The 19,704-nt window shown below is 44.9% G+C and overlaps 1 protein-coding gene across 2 annotated transcripts in view; it reads left to right on the top strand.

Annotated features, from left to right (window-relative positions):
- Window positions 1–1,058: 1,058 nt before the first annotated feature.
- Window positions 1,059–19,704, top strand: part of LOC139548271 (platelet-derived growth factor D-like) — a 69,696-nt gene continuing 51,050 nt past the window's right edge. Inside the window, exons 1-2 of one of the 2 annotated variants that reach the window (XM_071357836.1) lie at window positions 1,059–1,195; window positions 1,320–1,504. In XM_071357836.1, coding sequence (XP_071213937.1) covers window positions 1,381–1,504 — 124 coding nt within the window. In that variant the 5' untranslated portion in view covers window positions 1,059–1,195; window positions 1,320–1,380. Of the gene's footprint in view, window positions 1,505–19,704 lie in introns of both variants that reach the window. The other variant, XM_071357835.1, reaches the window with a different exon arrangement.

The raw sequence follows: 19,704 nt of genomic DNA, 5'->3' as shown, positions 1-19,704 counted from the left end.
ATGGTGCAGCGGTAGTATTTGGAGAGGACCTGGGTGGCATGCTGAATTTCTTCAACCGCCTTAGGAAGTAGAGACGCTGTTGGTCCTCTGTGATGTGGACGCCAACAAACTTAAAACTGCTGTTTCTCTCTACTGCAGTCTCATTAATGTGGATCCCGGCATGTTCACTCCTCTGCTTTCTGAAGTCAACAATCAACTCCCTTGTTTTGCTGACCTTGAGGGAGAGGCTGCTGTCTTGGTACAATACAAAGCATCTTCTATAGTATCTAGAAAATGAGAAAATAATTAATAATAATTAATACATTCAGAAATGACCGCAGATATTAGCATAAACTTCCATAGTTTGAATGGGCTATCCCTGGCAAAATAATGGGCTACGAACGTCATGCTATTACATGTAAATTAACAGAATACAAGACCTACATAAACCAAATTAGTGACATTTTTTTTTTTTTTCCTTTATATAACTAGGCAAAAACTCGGACGAAGCTGGGCCAATTGTAGGACGGCGCACAAATGTTATACATTAATAATACTGTAAATTAGCCTGCAACTGTTATAGATATGGTTGCATTTGCTCAGTGAAATGATGAAATGATGAACAGTGTCAGATATGGTCTCACTTATTCATCAGCCTATTCAACAAGTGAATTAATGTCAGAGTTGTTCCCTGGACAAATTCCCCCCCGAGTAAACACTGTATTATTGTCAGTGCCCAATGCCGTCAGTGACTGCCACACTATTCTCCTCCAGTTTATTTCGCCTCCAATCAAGTTTCCTTCTCGATGAAAAATCCCTTCCTGGCTCCTTCTCACTCTGTGTGAGCGTGTGTCTGATTTTACCTCCAAAGTTTCCTTGTCGCCGCTAAAATGTTTCTTCTGGTCTATTTCCTTGTTCCGAATCCTCCTCTCTGGTCAATTCACCGATGGAAGTTTCACACACACCAGCGCGCGTGTGCGTGTGTAGAGCTATAGTGAGAGACACGCACACTCTCAGCCTTGAAGTTAAATTGTTGGAAAGCATGTCGCGCTCGCTCTGATATCAGAGAAGTTGAACTAAAGTGGATAATTTCTCATGGAATTACCAGTGTGGATTAACTCGCGGTAAAGCGATAAAAAAATCGGCGCCCGTACTTTTCTGTGGACATGAGTATATGAACCTGCTCAGCATTCTGTAGCGGCGGAGCTGGTTTATGGTGAGTTTGAGACAGGCAGTTCGCTCCATTTCGGGAGAAATTATGTGAATAGCACGAACGTTTTAAGAAAACTTTTACTTGAGTCTCCAGGGAGAACACAAGTAGCTAATTGGTCTCTTTTCAGAATTATAAGTGGTTCTTCCACGCTTGGGATTTTAGTTTAGTGTGCAACCGCCACGGAAAGAATGAACAGCTCTGGGCGCGTGGCACTGGCGCTGTTGCTCGCGCTGCTGGTGGGCTTTACCGGGGGCACACAAGGCCAGGTAGTGTCCGCCAAGGTGATGCGGTCTTCTAACCTGAGGCAACATGGTGAGTCCCCTTTTTTGATGTGTGTATTTGTTTTGTATGAACGAACCATAACAAGTGTTTCAACAACAAAGCAACTGGTGTTTTGGGCAGACTGGCTGTAGCCTATAATGGGCAGTAATATGGTCAGTATTATTAGTGAATTGAATATTTTGATCACAATGGGTTTGTACTTGCAATTGTTTTGTTACATATATGTTGGATGATTAGGCCTAGACACAATCAGACTTCTACAATACATTCTAAGATATCTAAATAAACATTACTCAATTGTAATTGAAACAATTTAAGGTGAATATAGAACAATAGAAGTTTGTTGTCATTTTGATAGTCCATGTCATAAGTGGCCTGTCAGGAGAAGCCTAGATGTTGTTTCATCTAGTGGTGTGTATGTCTTAGTCAGTGGTGATGAATGACCTGCCTACACCAGGGAAGTCAGCTTCCTGTGTTGACCTGTTCAAATGACCTAGACACTCTATTGTTACTTTGTCTGAGAGAGAGACAGTGGGGAGGGAAGACAGATGAGCTGCGTGGGGCCAGGGAAAGAAGAGGGGGGGGAGACATCATTTAGGATATAGGGCACAGGCAGCAGGAGAAGAGAGCATACCAGTTGAGTTTTCTGACCTGTGATCATAGTTACCTTGTTGACCTGGTTGTCCTCAGTGTTCTAGAAACACCGTAACATTGTCCTCAGTATTCTGTGTTCTTTTCTGACCTGTGGTCATAGCTACCTTGTTGACCTGGTTGTCCTCAGTGTTCTGTGTTCTTTTCTGACCTGTGGTCATAGTTACCTTGTTGTCCTCAGTGTTCTGTGTTCTTTTCTGACCTGTGGTCATAGCTACCTTGTTGACCTGGTTGTCCTCAGTTTTCTAGAGCCACAGTAACACTAACAACCCACAGGTGTCATTTAGTTTGGCCTGGAGACTACAGCCACATCTTCAGCAGACTGACTATAACAGGCTGTCTCTCATCACATACATCTGCCTGCTTGTGAGCCTCTTTCTTGGCGGAGAAACAAGAAAATACCACAGTATCATTTTTGCCTCTGGACCCGTGCTCTAGCCCAGGGTTTACTGCCCCCTGGGTGCACATTTAGGTTTTTGCCCCAGCACTACACAGCTGATTCAAATGATCAAGGCTTGATTATGAGTTGGTTATTTGAATCAGCTGTGAAGTGCTGGGGCAAAAACCAAAACGTGCACCTGGGGGGGCGACGGCTTTGGAAAACTTGCACTAGGCCCAGGTTCACCTCAAACTCCTAAGTGTGTGTATTTGTGCCGTATCAACTAATGGTTCTCAACGAAGGGGCAGGAGGAAGGCCCATCCTAGGGATTTTTTGGACTGGGTCTGAGTGTTGTGAGGTGGATTTGATCCTTAGTGTTTGGATTCAGTCAATTCTCCCACCTCCCTTCTGAAAGGTGTGTGTGTGTGTGTGTGTGTGTGTGTACATTAGCAACGCTCATCAACATTGTTAAAAGGTTCTAATATCAATTGTAATAAATGCAACAGTTGGACAATGGAAGTAGATACTCCAAACGTTGAGCATTTTTAAAATCCAATTGTTATTTACTGAATTCTAGCACTTAAAACATTTTACTGGCACAGACACATAATGAAGTTAAGGGATTTTGGTGACTGCCTCATTAATTACTGCTGTTGTTACGTTCTGTTGCATAATTCAACACGTTTGTCAATAGCAGGATGCCCTCAGATTAAAAATCAACAGCTTGGCTCTAGATTACGCCTCTATACGTACTCTACATTGTTAGTGATCAGACATAATATCATAATCTGAATGTGAATGGCAGGAGTAAAATGAAAGTGTGAGAATACTTTGATGTTTTGTTACAGAGGACCCCCTGTTGACTTTTAGGATCAACCACTCTTATGCAACACACACAACCAGGCATATTTAATGGCTAACTCCCAACCTCCTCTCATCAAATCAAAGGGTTTTTCATTTAGTAAAGACCCTATAAAGGATAGACCTCAGAGGAGGCCCACCATTCCATTTAATATTTCTCTCATTCTCTTCTCTTATCTCCCACTATCTAGTCTACATCATTTCATATCACTCTGTACATCTACCCCACCATCAATCTTGTTCTTGCTTATTCCTTCCTCAATCTCTCCATCTTTCCTTCTCTTCTTTAATCAAAAGCTTCTTCCGCTGTGGGTCTCAGAGCAAATCTAATGTGGCAAAGAGTGTTTGCACATAACACACACATTGACAACAGTCTGATTAGACTTCAATGTCTGCTGGAGAATGGGAGGCTGTTCCTGAATGCAAGGGAGGCTGTTCCTGAATGCAAGGGAGGCTGTTCCTGAATGCAAGGGAGGCTGTTCCTGAATGCAAGGGAGGCTGTTCCTGAATGCAAGGGAGGCTGTTCCTGAATGCAAGGGAGGCTGTTCCTGAATGCAAGGGAGGCTGTTCCTGAATGTATGGGAGGCTGTTCCTGAATGTATGGGAGGCTGTTCCTGAATGTATGGGAGGCTGTTCCTGAATGTATGGGAGGCTGTTCCTGAATGTATGGGAGGCTGTTCCTGAATGCAAGGGAGGCTGTTCCTGAATGTATGGGAGGCTGTTCCTGAATGCAAAGGAGGCTGTTCCTGAATGCAAGGGAGGCTGTTCCTGAATGCAAGGGAGGCTGTTCCTGAATGCAAGGGAGGCTGTTCCTGAATGCAAGGGAGGCTGTTCCTGAATGCAAGGGAGGCTGTTCCTGAATGCAAGGGAGGCTGTTCCTGAATGCAAGGGAGGCTGTTCCTGAATGCAAGGGAGGCTGTTCCTGAATGCAAGGGAGGCTGTTCCTGAATGCAAAGGAGGCTGTTCCTGAATGTAAGGGAGGGTGGATGGAATGGAACTCTGTTAGGCGGTGTCCTCTGACCATTGGTGATCTCAGTGGCCTTCTCTAGGGCCCTATAAAATCTGCTCTGAATCATGGAATCCAGACATTAAAATGGAATTCAACATTCCAACATGTATTGAACTTATACTTAACAAAATATAAACGTAACATGTGAAGTGTTGGTCCCATGTTTCATGAGCTCAAATAAAATATCCCAGAAATGTCCCATACGCACAAACGCCCATACGCACATTTGTTTTCTTTCCTGTTAATGAGCATTTCTCCTTTGCCAAGATAATCCATCCACCTGACAGGTGTGGCATATCAAGAAGCTGATTAAACAGCATGATCAGTACCTTGTGCTGGGGACAATAAAAGGCCACTCTAAAATGTGCTGCTTTGTTACACAACACAGTGCCACAGATGTCTCACATTTTGAGGGAGGGTGCAATTGGCGTGCCGACTGCAGGAATATCCTCTAGAGCTGTTGCCAGATAATTTAATGTTTAATTTCTCTACCATGAGCCGCCTCCGTCATTTTAGAGAATTTGGCAGTACGTCCAACCGATCTCACAACCGCAGACCGAGTGTAACCATGCCAGCCCAGGACCTCCACATCCAGCTTCTTCACCCGTGGGATCGTCTGAGACCAGCCACCCGGACAGCTGATGAAACTGTGAGTTTGCACAATCAAAGAATTTCTTTTATTTTTATTTTCATTTTTTTTAAATTTTATCCCAACCCGGAAGCCAGCCGCACCAATGTGTCGGAGGAAACACCGTGTACCTGGCCCCCTTGGTTAGCGCGCACTGCGCCCAGCCCGCCACAGGAGTCGCTGGAGCGCGATGAGACAAGGATATCCCTACCGGCCAAACCCTCCCTAACCCGGACGACGCTAGGCCAATTGTGCGTCGCCCCACGGACCTCCCGGTCGCGGCCGGCTGCGACAGAGCCTGGGCGCGAACCCAGAGACTCTGGTGGCGCAGCTAGCACTGCATCGCAGTGCCCTAGACCACTGCGCCACCCGGGAGGCCGAAGAATTTCTAAAAAGCGTCTGTCCTTGGTTGCAACACTCACTACTGAGTTCCAAACTGCCTCTGGAAGCAACGTCGGCACAATAACTGTTCGTCTGGAGCTTCATGAACCTGGTTTCCATGGCCGAGCAGCCGCACACAAGCCTATGATCACCATGCGCAATGCCAAACATCAGCTGGAGTGGTGTAGAGCTTGCCTCTCTCCCTCCTGGAGGAACTGAGCCCTAGGACCCTGCCTCAGGACTACCTGGTCTGATGACTCCTGGCTGTCCCCAGTCCACCTGGTCGTGCTGCTGCTCCAGTTTCAACTCTTCTGCCTGCGGCTATGGAATCCTGACTTGTTCACCGGACGTGCTACCTTGTCCCGGACCTGCTGTTCTCTCTCTGTCTTTTACTCCTGAGGTGCACACTCTACAACCAATGTGCTTATTATTTGACCCTGCAGGTCATCTATGAACGTTTGAACAACTTGAAGAACAATCTGGCCTTATTGTTCCATGTACTCTTATAATCTCCACCCGGCACAGCCAGAAGAGGACTGGCCACCCCTCAGAGCCTGGTTATTCTCTAGGTTTCTTCCTAGGTGCCTGCCTTTCTAGGGAGTTTTCCTAGCTACCGTGCTTCTACATCTTCATTGCTTGGTGTTTGGGGTTTTAGGCAGAGCCCTGACCTCAACCCCATCGAACACCTTTGGGATGAATTGTAACGCCGACTGCGAGCCAGGCCTGTTTGCCCAACATCAGTGCACAACCTCACTAATGCTCTTGTGGCTGAATGGAAGCAAGTCCCCACAGCAACGTTCGGACATTAGTGGAAAGCCTTCCCAGAAGAGTGGAGGCTGTTATAGCAGCAAAGGGGGACCAACTCCATATTAATGCCCATTATTTTGGAATGAGATGTTCGATGAGCAGGTGTCCACATACCTACAGATGCATATCTGTTTTCCCAGTCATGTGAAATCCATAGATTAGGGCCTAATGCATTTATTTCAATTGACTGATTTCCTTAAAGTTCATAACTGTTATTTTGGTTCAGTGTAGTAGGAAATCATCTAAATGTATTGAATTTATTAGAAAATGTGGTCACTTTTTTGGGATAGTCAGATTGTCCATCTGTAGATGCTCTACACATGGTCATACTATCTGTTAATAAGTAACAGCTTGCAAAGGTTAGGGTTAGTGAAAGGGTTAAGATAAGGGTTAGGGTTAGCACTGTTGATGGTTGAATTGTTACTGATCGTCTGTAGAGCAGCTACAGATGGACTATCCAAAAAAGTGTTAATGAAAATGCATTAATGCGCTTAAGTTAACATAAACAAAATACATCAGTGAATCATATTTGTCTGCAACTTTCTGAAATGGCACGTGTGTGTGCTTTGTTTAGCCATTAGCAATTATGCTAATGTTAACCATTTTTCTGGTAGAGCTGGAAAGGTTTTCCCAAAACCTTCTCAATTAAATGTTATCTACGAAGTAGCCTATTCCTACCTGGCAGAATATCATCATTTGCATCATTCAGTGGCGATTTGTTTAGCAAATTCTGCAATCAAATGAGCTCTATAGGAACATCGCTAACCAGACCACGGTCTCTTGCTACAGGAACATCGCTAACCAGACCATGGTCTCTTGCTACAGGAACATCGCTAACCAGACCACGGTCTCTTGCTACAGGAACATCGCTAACCAGACCACGGTCTCTTGCTACAGGAACATCGCTAACCAGACCACGGTCTCTTGCTACAGGAACATCGCTAACCAGACCACGGTCTCTTGCTACAGAAACATCGCTAACCAGACCACGGTCTCTTGCTACAGGAACATCGCTAACCAGACCACGGTCTCTTGCTACAGGAACATCGCTAACCAGACCACGGTCTCTTGCTACAGGAACATCGCTAACCAGACCACGGTCTCTTGCTACAAAAACATCGCTAACCAGACCATGGTCTCTTGTTACAGGAACATCGCTAACCATTTCTCTTGCTGGTGCACAGTTGCAATACAGTGTAACTACACACCAAAATCTATAATTTATTCGATTTTTCTCAGACCTCAAATGGTCTCCTGATGTGGTTTAAGCATGTTGTGGACTTACACCATCAAATGTTGTTATTTTTCTTTGAAAAAAGTTATATTTTGAATTTAAAATACTGGGTAAAACGAAAACATGGACAAACAGAGAAAGTGGAATTTGGGGAAAAATGAAATGGAATCAGACAAAAAAAATTGACAGATTTTATAGGGGCCGAATTTTATAGGGGTCGAATTGTGTCAGTATGTGATGTCATTAGACTTGGCTGAGTCTGGGGACTCTGGGAGGCCTTGTCTCTCCAAGGGAAACACACACATACACATGCAGCTATGCTCACATACTCTACCACTGGAGTGAGACTCTCCAAACCATGTGGACTTGATCAGTATGGTTCTGAAGTGATTTTGATGGTCTATAGGTTGACACTTGGGCGTGTGTCTCCTTTGTGGAGGGAAGGGAGGGGGTCCGTAAAGTCGTCTGAACTCCAGAAACTCATGAGTCATTGGTTAGAATGAGCTAAACTGGGACAACCCTACACACACACACACACACAACATTACAGGATCACTCCCAGGGAATCCCCAGTTAACACACACACACACCATGCCAAATTGTAACAGCTAAAGAGCCCCCGCCCCTAGACTTTGGCAGCCAGTGTTTTCCTCTCCTCTATGCAGACAATAGGGTGGTGTGGATAGGCTGAAGACACCTGTCAACACTGAGTAATGGAACTGACGATGGAATAGCAAAAGAGGGTGCGTGTGTTTGCTTAGCATCTGGGTTATTAGAGTGCCTACTTTCTGTAGTTTTCAGGGAGATGAATCTGTGAGAAGAAAGGTAGAGCAGAAGAGGAGTGAGGGTAAGAGAAGATGTCACCTTAGTGCCTTGTCAGCTTTGGACTAGAGCCATCTGACGACACTATGGAGAACAGTGACGATCGAGGGATGAGAAAAGGGAATAAATTGGGTAAACAGGTGAAAGATGGGGATAGAAAGAAGCTGAGAGGCTGGCCCTCAACTTACAGCTGACGAGGAGATATATATATAGAGTGAGAGGGTACTTGGGGGAAAGAAGCTGACAGGCTGGCCCTCAACTTACAGCTGATGAGGAGATATATACAGTGGGGAGAACAAGTATTTGATACACTGCCGATTTTGCAGGTTTTCCTACTTACAAAGCATGTAGAGGTCTGTAATTTTTATCATAGGTACACTTCAACTGTGAGAGACGGAATCTAAAACAAAAATCCAGAAAATCACATTGTATGATTTTTAAATAATTAATTTGCATTTTATTGCATGACATAAGTATTTGATCACCTACCAACCAGTAAGAATTCCGGCTCTCACAGACCTGTTAGTTTTTCTTTAAGAAGCCCTCCTGTTCTCCACTCATTACCTGTATTAACTGCACCTGTTTGAACTCGTTACCTGTATAAAAGACACCTGTCCACACACAATCAAACAGATTCCAACCTCTCCACAATGGCCAACACCAGAGAGCTGTGTAAGGACATCAGGGATAAAATTGTAGACCTGCACAAGGCTGGGATGGGCTACAGGACAATAGGCAAGCAGCTTGGTGAGAAGGAAACAACTGTTGGCACAATTATTAGAAAATGGAAGAAGTTCAAGATGACGGTCAATCACCCTCGGTCTGGGGCTCCATGCAAGATTTCACCTCGTGGGGCATCAATGATCATGAGGAAGGTGAGGGATCAGCCCAGAACTACACGGCAGGACCTGGTCAATGACCTGAAGAGAGCTGGGACCACAGTCTCAAAGAAAACCATTAGTAACACACTACGCCGTCATGGATTAAAATCCTGCAGCGCACGCAAGGTCCCCCTGCTTAAGCCAGTGCATGTCCAGGCCTGTCTGAAGTTTGCCAATGACCATCTGGATGATCCAGAGGAGGAATGGGAGAAGGTCATGTGGTCTGATGAGACAAAAATAGAGCTTTTTGGTCTAACTCCACTCGCCGTGTTTGGAGGAAGAAGAAGGATGAGTACAACCCCAAGAACACCATCCCAACCGTGAAGCATGGAGGTGGAAACATCATTCTTTGGGGATGCTTTTCTGCAAAGGGGACAGGACGACTGCACCGTATTGAGGGGAGGATGGATGGGGCCATGTATCGCGAGATCTTGGCCAACAACCTCCTTCCCTCAGTAAGAGCATTGAAGATGGGTCGTGGCTGGGTCTTCCAGCATGACAACGACACGAAGCACACAGCCATGGCAACTAAGGAGTGGCTCCGTAAGAAGCATCTCAAGGTCCTGGAGTGGCCTAGCCAGTCTCCAGACCTGAACCCAATAGAAAATCTTTGGAGGGAGCTGAAAGTCCGTATTGCCCAGCGACAGCCCCGAAACCTGAAGGATCTGGAGAAGATCTGTAGGGAGGAGTGGGCCAAAATCCCTGCTGCAGTGTGTGCAAACCTAGTCAAGAACTACAGGAAACGTATGATCTCTGTAATTGCAAACAAAGGTTTCTGTACCAAATATTAAGTTCTGCTTTTCTGATGTATCAAATACTTATGTCATGCAATAAAATGCAAATTAATTACTTAAAAATCATACAATGTGATTTTCTGGATTTTTGTTTTAGATTCCGTCTCTCATAGTTGAAGTGTACCTATGATAAAAATTACAGACCTCTACATGCTTTGTAAGTAGGAAAACCTGCAAAATCGGCAGTGTATCAAATACTTGTTCTCCCCACTGTATAGAGAGAGAGGGTACTTGGGGGAAAGAAGCTGAGAGGCTGGCCCTCAACTTACAGCTGACGAGGAGATATATAGAGAGAGAGGGTACTTGGGGGAAAGAAGCTGAGAGGCTGTTCCTCAATTTATACACACAGCTGATGAGGAGAGAGAGCGAGAGAGAAAGAGGGGAGGTGAGAGGAGGGGACTCCATCAGTTAGACAGAAAAAAGCTGACATGACATCAATTTCTAACTGCCTGATGAGAAGGACAAAGTGCTGATCACGCTGTGTGTTCCTTTATGCATTTGTCTACTTCTTTTTGCATGGATGCATGAATTTAGTGACATTCTACAGTGACTCCCTCATCCTCTCTCTGTTCCTCATTCTCACTGTTCCTCTCTCCCTCATTCTCTAGCTTTCTCTCTCCCTCATTCTCTAGCTTTCTCTCTCCCTCATTCTCTCTCTACCTCCCTCATCCTCTCCCTCTTCCTCTTTCCCCTACTGAGAGTTATCTGCTGTGTAGTGGAATTCTGAATGATATAAAACGACAGAAATGATGGAGAAAACGCCAGTCTTGACGAAGTGTTCATGTGAAGACAGGAAGCCAGTCACAACTGTGTGTGAGAGATTACTGTGTTTGTCTATGTCTAATAGCTAACTCCATTAGAGTGTAAGACTGATGCCTCTATCACTCTGGCGATAGAGTACCTCAGATGAATGAGACCTTTTATCCTGTCACACACACACACACACACACACACACACACACACACACACACACACACACACACACACACACACACACACACACACACACACACACACACACACACACACACACACACACACACACACACACACACACACACACACACACGGATGAGAGTGACCTGGTTGGTCCTGTCAGTCTAGCAGACATTAGAGTGAAGTGGTAAATGCGGCTTGTAGTCACGCTGCCGCTGAAGTCACATGCTTAGTATAAAGGCTTCATGAAGGAATCCCTAACCTAGAGACACTCTCATTCAGAGTCTTTCTCGCTCTCTCACTTTTTTTTATCCATCTCTGCAAAGATAAAAAGAGAAAAGAGAGAGGCTTTGATTGGTTTAATTCCATTAGCTGCACTTGAGCTAACACACACACACACACACACACACACACACACACACACACACAGAGAGCATTTTAGCACAGGCAAACATTTTTAAAGGCCACTTCCCGAGCTTGATGTAAATCTGGAGAGCCTAAAATAAGAATCATCAGAACAGAATGATTTCAGCAGATTCCTCATAATATAAGAGTTACAGTGGGAAGTTTACATACATTTAGGTTGGAGTCATTAAAACTAATTTTTCAACCACTCCACACATTTCTTGTTAACAAACCTATAGTTTTGGCAAGTCGGATAGGACATCTACTTTGTGCATGACACAAGGAATTTTTCCAACAATTGTTTACAGACATATTATTTCACTTAGAATTCACTGTATCACAATTCCAGTGGGTCAGAAGTTTACATACGCTAAGTTGACTGTGCCTTTAAACACCTTGGAAAATTCCAGAAAATTATGTCATGGCTTTAGAAGCTTCTGATAGGCTAATTGACATAATTTGAGTCAATTGGAGGTGTACCTATGGATGTATTTCAAGGCCTACCTTCAAACTCAGTGCCTCTTTGCTTGACATCATGGTAAAATCAAAAGAAATCAGCCAAGACCTCAGAATTTTTTTTTAGACCTCCACAAGTCTGGTTCATCCTTGGGAGCAAATTCCAAACGCCTGAAGGTACCACATTCATCTGTACAATCAATAGTATGCAAGTATAAACTCCATGGGAACACGCAGCTGTCATACCGCTCAGGAAGGAGACGCGTTCTGTCTCCTAGAGATGAACGTTCTTTGTTGCGAAAAGTGCAACTCAATCCCAGAACAACAGCAAAGGACCTTGTGAAGATGCTGGAGGAAACAGGTACAAAAGTATCTATATCCACAGTAAAACGAGTCCTATATCGACACAACCTGCAAGGCCGCTCAGCAAGGAAGAAGCCACTGCTCAAAAACCACCATAAAAAAGACAGACTATGGTTTGCAACTGCACATGGGGACAAAGATCATACTTTATGGAGAAATGTCCTCTGGTCTGATGAAACAAAAATAGAACTATTTGGCCATAATGACCATTGTTATGTTTGGAGGAAAAAGGGGGATGCTTGCAAGCCAAAGAACACCATCCCAACCGGGAAGCGCGGGGGTGGCAGCATCATGTATTGGGGGTGCTTTGCTGCAGGAGGGACTGGTGCACTTCACAAAATAGATGGCATATTAAATGTAAATGTAAATGCATATTGAGGAAGGAAAATTATGTCGATATATTAAGGCAACATCTCAAGACATCCGTCAGGAATTTAAAGCTTGGTTGCAAATGGGTCTTCCAAATGGACAATAACCCCAAGCATACTTTCAAAGTTGTGGCAAAATGGCTTAAGGACAACAAAGTCAAGGTATTGGAGTGGCCATCACAAAGCCCTGACCTCAAACCTATAGAACATTTGTGGGCAGAACTGAAAAAGCGTGTTCGAGCAAGGAGGCCTACAAACCTGACTGAGTTACACCAGCTCTGTCAGGAGTAATGTGCCAAAATTCACCCAACTGATTGTGTGAAGCTTATGGAAGTTTACCCGAAATGTTTGACCCAAGTTAAACAATGTAATGGCAATGCTACCAAATACTAATTGAGTGTATGTAAACTTCTGACCCACTGGGAATGTGATGAAAGAAATAAAAGCTGAAATAAATCATTCTCTCTACTATTATTCTGACATTTCACATTCTTAAAATTAAATGGTGATCCTAACTGACCTAAGATAAGGAGTTGTTACTAGGATTAGATGTCAGGAATTGTGAAAAACTGAGTTTAAATGTATTTGGCTAAGGTGTATGTAAACTTCCGACTCAACTGTATGAGTCAACTTCATGGGACAACACTGGAGGTTTACCAGTAGATAAAGAATCGCTCATTCACTCACTCACTCACTCATACACTCACACTCACACTCACACCCACACTCACACTCACACACTCACTCACACACAAACTAGGGCAAAGAGGATAAAAGTACATTAGATGCATTCCCATAACCCCCCACAAAGGAGCAATTCTAGGCTAATCCAAAACACCACAGGGTGTGTGGCCTGCTCCATTCGCCGCACTTAGGGGGGTGAAAAAGTGTGACGGAGTTTGTTTGTGTGTGCACGAGCATGTGTGTTTCTTTTAAGCATGACAAATTCATGTCCATTGACACCGAGAGTGAGAGGGTTACACGAACACTGTGGCGAAGCTAATTCATTTATTCATATGCTCTGATACCCACTGTAGAAACATCCTCAGAGAGAGAGAGAGAAAAAAGGGAGGGAGGGAGAAAGAAAGGTGGAGAGGAAAGGAAGAATGGGGGGAGAGAGGGAGGGAAAGGAAGCGCGAACGATAGCTAGCACTACTCATGGGGAAAACCAAAAATGTTCATAAAGTCGCAAGTGTGTGTGTGTATATTTATATTTGCTCCCATGTCAGTGAACTAATCCATTGGAGGCTTATTCTAAAATAAAATGTATGCTTGATCCGATATGTGGTCAGAGGCTCCATATAGAGGGTGTGACGCAATTGCTGAGCCTTAGGAGGCACGCAGAGGCCAAATCGAGCTCTATACCGCTTCGCTATGCCCCGCCCAAATGTTGTAACAATGTGGAGGGCTCTGTATAGCTCCACGTTGACATGATTGTTTGACGGTAGGTGAGGGTGGTACATCCTGTATAAACACACTCCCCTGATGACAGCTCTGCACTGCTCCGCAAGCAGTATGAATGTCCTGACTTCTGCTGAGGCCGTTCTTGCCCTGACTTCTGCTGAGGCCGTTCTTGCCCTGACTTCTGCTGAGACCGTTCTTGCCCTGACTTCTGCCGAGGCCGTTCTTGTCCTGACTTCTGCCGAGGCCGTTCTTGTCCTAACTTCTGCCGAGGCCGTTCTTGTCCTGACTTCTGCCGAGGCCGTTCTTGCCCTGACTTCTGCCGAGGCCGTTCTTGCCCTGACTTCTGCCGAGGCCGTTCTTGCCCTGACTTCTGCCGAGGCCGTTCTTGCCCTGACTTCTGCTGAGGCCGTTCTTGCCCTGACTTCTGCTGAGGCCGTTCTTGCCCTGACTTCTGCTGAGAACGTATCACCGTAAATGCTGCACGGCCTATGCAGACGTCAGATTGACCATGTAGCACCCTGATGCACAAAGCACTTCTCTCTCCAGAATGCACTTCTCTCCTGTCAATTTGTGCACATTCATTGTTTCATAACTTCATTGTGTGAATTGTTTGGGTTTGATTGTTAGTGTATATCACTTCCCCATATCACCAGTAGTATGTTTACCTTTAATTCCTATCATTTCTAATCTACATTGTTTGTTACTTTGATTACGGTAATTATTTTAATGCATTAAATATTATTCCTCTATTCCTGTTGTCATTGTCAGAGTGGACACGTTGTTTGCAGAGTGCACAACCTATGCTACACTTGTGAGAAACAAGGTTTGGTTTATTTTATTCCATTAACGAGTTTTGTTAACTTAGTCATTGTCTTTTGTTTGGAGCTCTCCTGTCCATATTCAACATGGACGTGCACGTAGTGGCAGCAGGTAGCCCAGTGGTTAGAGCGTTGGGCCAGTAACCGAAAGGATGCTCGGCTAGCATATCCCCTTTCTCTTCAGGCCTGACCTGTGCTAGTCCATTTTGCAAAGTTAGCCTCTCCAGTGAGGCATCTCTTTAACACCTTGGCTACACCTGCTGAATAATGCAGATCGCACCTTTTGCTGACTCAGTGCTTTGGCCAGGCCGTCAGGGACATAAGCTGACTGTCTTTGGCAGGCTGTCACTCAAACACACACATACACGCTGATACAAACATGCCATGTAATAAGTCATGTGGTCTGGTTGGTGTCTACCTCTTAACTCGACATGGCATTTTGGTAACTCTACCCTATCAGTGTGAAGATGCAAGAATGTTCTAGAAGCCTCCTCTCTATACAGGGGCTGGTGTCTCTCTCGCTCTCATACACACACACACGCACATGCCGGCGCACACACACACACTGCAGTGAAGGCGGCAGGAGGAGGAGTCAGAGTGGATCTGTTTTCCTGAATAAGCAGTGGTGTGTGTGTGTGTATGTGTGTGTGAGATCCATCTCCTTAAGTTGATAAACAGAATGAATTACACATTCCCTGGAAGAACACAGAGTAAACATAGAAAGAGAGAGGGGACAAGGAGGAGGAGTGGGAGTGAGGGAATGAGAGAAAGAAAGACAGGAAAGATTAGAGGTGTGTCCCGTGTGGTTCAATTGGTAGAGCATAGTGCAGGTTGTGTGTGTGTGTGTGTGTGAAATCAAATGTATTGGTCACATACACGAGTTTAGCAATGCTTGTGCTTCTATCTCCGACAGTGCAGTAATATCTAACAGTTTCACAACATATACCCGAAATACACGTCAATCTATGGATTAAGAATATATATATATATATATCTCAGCAAAAAAAGAAATGTCCTCTCACTGTCAACTGCGTCTATTTTCAGCAAACTTAACATGTGTAAATATTTGTATGAACATAACAAGATTCAACAACCGAGACATAAACTGAACAAGTTCCACAGACATGTGACTAACAGACATGGAATAATGTGTCCCTGAACAAAGGGGGGGTCAAAATCAAAAGTTACAGTCAGCATCTGGTGTGGCCACCAGCTGCATTAAGTACTGCAGTGCATCTCCTCCTCATGGATGGCACCAGATTTGCCAGTTCTTGCTGTGAGATGTTACCCCACTCTTCCACCAAGGCACCTGCAAGTTCCCGTACATTTCTGGGGGGAATGGCCCTAGCCCACACCCTCTGATCCAACAGGTCCCAGATGTGCTCATTGGGATTGAGATCCGGGCTTTTTGCTGGCTATGGCAAAACACTGCCACCCCACTAGGCTACATAAGGGAGGAGGAAGTCTTCCCTTTAACGCACAGCGTTGAGATTGCCTGCAGTGACAACATGCTCAGTCCGATGATGCTGTGACACTCCGCCCCAGACCATGACGGACATAACAAGATTCAACAACTAAGACATAAACTGAACAAGTTCCACAGACATGTGACTAACAGTCATGGAATAATGTGTCCCTGAACAAAGGGGGGGTCTTCCAAATCGATCTCGCTCCAGAGTACAGGCCTCGGTGTAACGCTCATTCCTACGGCGATAAACATAAATCCGACCATCACCACGGTGAGACACAACCCCGACTCGTCAGTGAAGAGCACTTTTTGCCAGTCCTGTCTGGACCAGCGATGGTGGGTTTGTGCCCGTAGGGGCGACGTTGTTGCCGGTGATGTCTGGTGAGGACCTGCCTTACAACAGGCCTACAAGCCCTCAGTCCAGCCTCTCTCAGCCTATTGCGGACAGTCTGAGCACTGATGGAGGGATTGTGTATTCCTGGTGTAACTCGTGCAGTTGTTGTTGCCATTCTATACCTGTCCCGCATGTGTGATGTTCGGATGTTGTTACATGTGGTCTGCCACTGCGAGGACGATCAGCTGTCCGTCCTGTCTCCCTGTAGCGCTGTCTTAGGCGTCTCACAGTACGGACATTGCAATTTATTGCCCTGGCCACATCTGCAGTCCTCATGCCTCCTTGCAGCATGCCTAAGGCACGTTCACGCAGATGAGCAGGGGACACTGGGCATCTTTCTGTTGGTGTTTTTCAGAGTCAGTAGAAAGGCCTCTTTCGTGTCCTAAGTTTTCATATCTGTGACCTTAATTGCCTACCGTCTGTCAGCTGTTAGTGTCTTAACAACCGTTCCACAGGTGCATGTTCATTAATTGTTTGTTTCATTGAACAAGCATGGAAAACAGTGTTTAAACCCTTTACAATGAAGATCTGTGAAGTTATTTAGATTTTTACAAATTATCTTTGAAAGACAGGGTCCTGAAAAAGGGACGTTTCTTTTTTTGCTGAGTTTATATATACAGTGGGGAGAACAAGTATTTGATACACTGCCGATTTTGCAGGTTTTCCTACTTACAAAGCATGTAGAGGTCTGTAATTTTTATCATAGGTACACTTCAACTATGAGAGACGGAATCTAAAACAAAAATCCAGAAAATCACATTGTATGATTTTTAAGTAATTAATTTGCATTTTATTGCATGACATAAGTATTTGATACATCAGAAAAGCAGAACTTAATATTTGGTACAGAAACCTTTGTTTGCAATTACAGAGATCATACGTTTCCTGTAGTTCTTGACTAGGTTTGCACACACTGCAGCAGGGATTTTGGCCCACTCCTCCCTACAGATCTTCTCCAGATCCTTCAGGTTTCGGGGCTGTCGCTGGGCAATACGGACTTTCAGCTCCCTCCAAAGATTTTCTATTGGGTTCAGGTCTGGAGACTGGCTAGGCCACTCCAGGACCTTGAGATGCTTCTTACGGAGCCACTCCTTAGTTGCCATGGCTGTGTGTTTCGTGTCGTTGTCATGCTGGAAGACCCAGCCACGACCCATCTTCAATGCTCTTACTGAGGGAAGGAGGTTGTTGGCCAAGATCTCGCGATACATGGCCCCATCCATCCTCCCCTCAATACGGTGCAGTCGTCCTGTCCCCTTTGCAGAAAAGCATCCCCAAAGAATGATGTTTCCACCTCCATGCTTCACGGTTGGGATGGTGTTCTTGGGGTTGTACTCATACTTCTTCTTCCTCCAAACACGGCGAGTGGAGTTAGACCAAAAAGCTCTATTTTTGTCTCATCAGACCACATGACCTTCTCCCATTCCTCCTCTGGATCATCCAGATGGTCATTGGCAAACTTCAGACAGGCCTGGACATGCACTGGCTTAAGCAGGGGGACCTTGCGTGCGCTGCAGGATTTTAATCCATGACGGCGTAGTCTGTTACTAATGGTTTTCTTTGAGACTGTGGTCCCAGCTCTCTTCAGGTCATTGACCAGGTCCTGCCGTGTAGTTCTGGGCTGATCCCTCACCTTCCTCATGATCATTGATGCCCCACGAGGTGAAATCTTGCATGGAGCCCCAGACCGAGGGTGATTGACCGTCATCTTGAACTTCTTCCATTTTCTAATAATTGCGCCAACAGTTGTTTCCTTCTCACCAAGCTGCTTGCCTATTGTCCTGTAGCCCATCCCAGCCTTGTGCAGGTCTACAATTTTATCCCTGATGTCCTTACACAGCTCTCTGGTCTTGGCCATTGTGGAGAGGTTGGAATCTGTTTGATTGAGTGTGTGGACAGGTGTCTTTTATACAGGTAACGAGTTCAAACAGGTGCAGTTAATACAGGTAATGAGTGGAGAACAGGAGGGCTTCTTAAAGAAAAACTAACAGGTCTGTGAGAGCCGGAATTCTTACTGGTTGGTAGGTGATCAAATACTTATGTCATGCAATAAAATGCAAATTAATTATTTAAAAATCATACAATGTGATTTTCTGGATTTTTGTTTTAGATTCCGTCTCTCACAGTTGAAGTGTACGTATGATAAAAATTACAGACCTCTACATGCTTTGTAAGTAGGAAAACCTGCAAAATCGGCAGTGTATCAAATACTTGTTCTCATACAGTGGGGCAAAAAAGTATTTTGTCAGCCACCAATTGTGCAAGTTCTCCCACTTAAAAAGATGAGAGAGGCCTGTAATTTTCGTCATAGGTACACTTCAACTATGACAGACAAAATTAGAAAAAAAATCCTGAAAATCACATTGTAGGATTTTTTATGAATTTATTTGCAAATTATGGTGGAAAATAAGTATTTGGTCCATAACAAAGGTTTATCTCAATACTTTGTTATATACCCTTTGTTGGCAATGACAGAGGTCAAACGTTTTCTGTAAGTCTTCACAAGGTTTTCACACACTGTTGCTGGTATTTTGGCCAATTCCTTCATGCAGATCTCCTCTAGAGCAGCGATGTTTTGGGGCTGTTGCTGGGCAACACGGACTTTCAACTCCCTCCAAAGATTTTCTATGGGGTTGAGATCTGGAGACTGGCTAGGCCACTCCAGGACCTTGAAATGCTTCTTACGAAGCCACTCCTTCGTTGCCCGGGCGGTGTGTTTGGGATCATTGTCATGCTGAAAGACCCAGCCACATTTCATCTTCAATGCCCTTGCTGATGGAAGGAGGTTTTCACTCAAAATCTCACGATACATGGCCCCATTCATTCTGTCCTTTACACGGATCAGTCGTCCTGGTCCCTTTGCAGAAAAACAGCCCCAAAGCATGATGTTTCCACCCCCATGCTTCACAGTAGGTATGGTGTTCTTTGGATGCAACTCAGCATTCTTTGTCCTCCAAACACGACGAGTTGAGTTTTTACCAAGAAGTTATATTTTGGTTTCATCTGACCATATGACATTCTCCCAATCTTCTTCTGGATCATCCAAATGCTCTATAGCAAACTTCAGACGGGCCTGGACATGTACTGGCTTAAGCAGGGGGACACGTCTGGCACTGCAGGATTTGAGTCGCTGGCGGCGTAGTGTGTTACTGATGGTAGGCTTTGTTACTTTG

Source organism: Salvelinus alpinus, chromosome 21, assembly GCF_045679555.1.
Source record: "Salvelinus alpinus chromosome 21, SLU_Salpinus.1, whole genome shotgun sequence".
NCBI lineage: Eukaryota > Metazoa > Chordata > Actinopteri > Salmoniformes > Salmonidae > Salvelinus > Salvelinus alpinus.
This window is presented reverse-complemented; position numbering and strand designations above follow the sequence as displayed.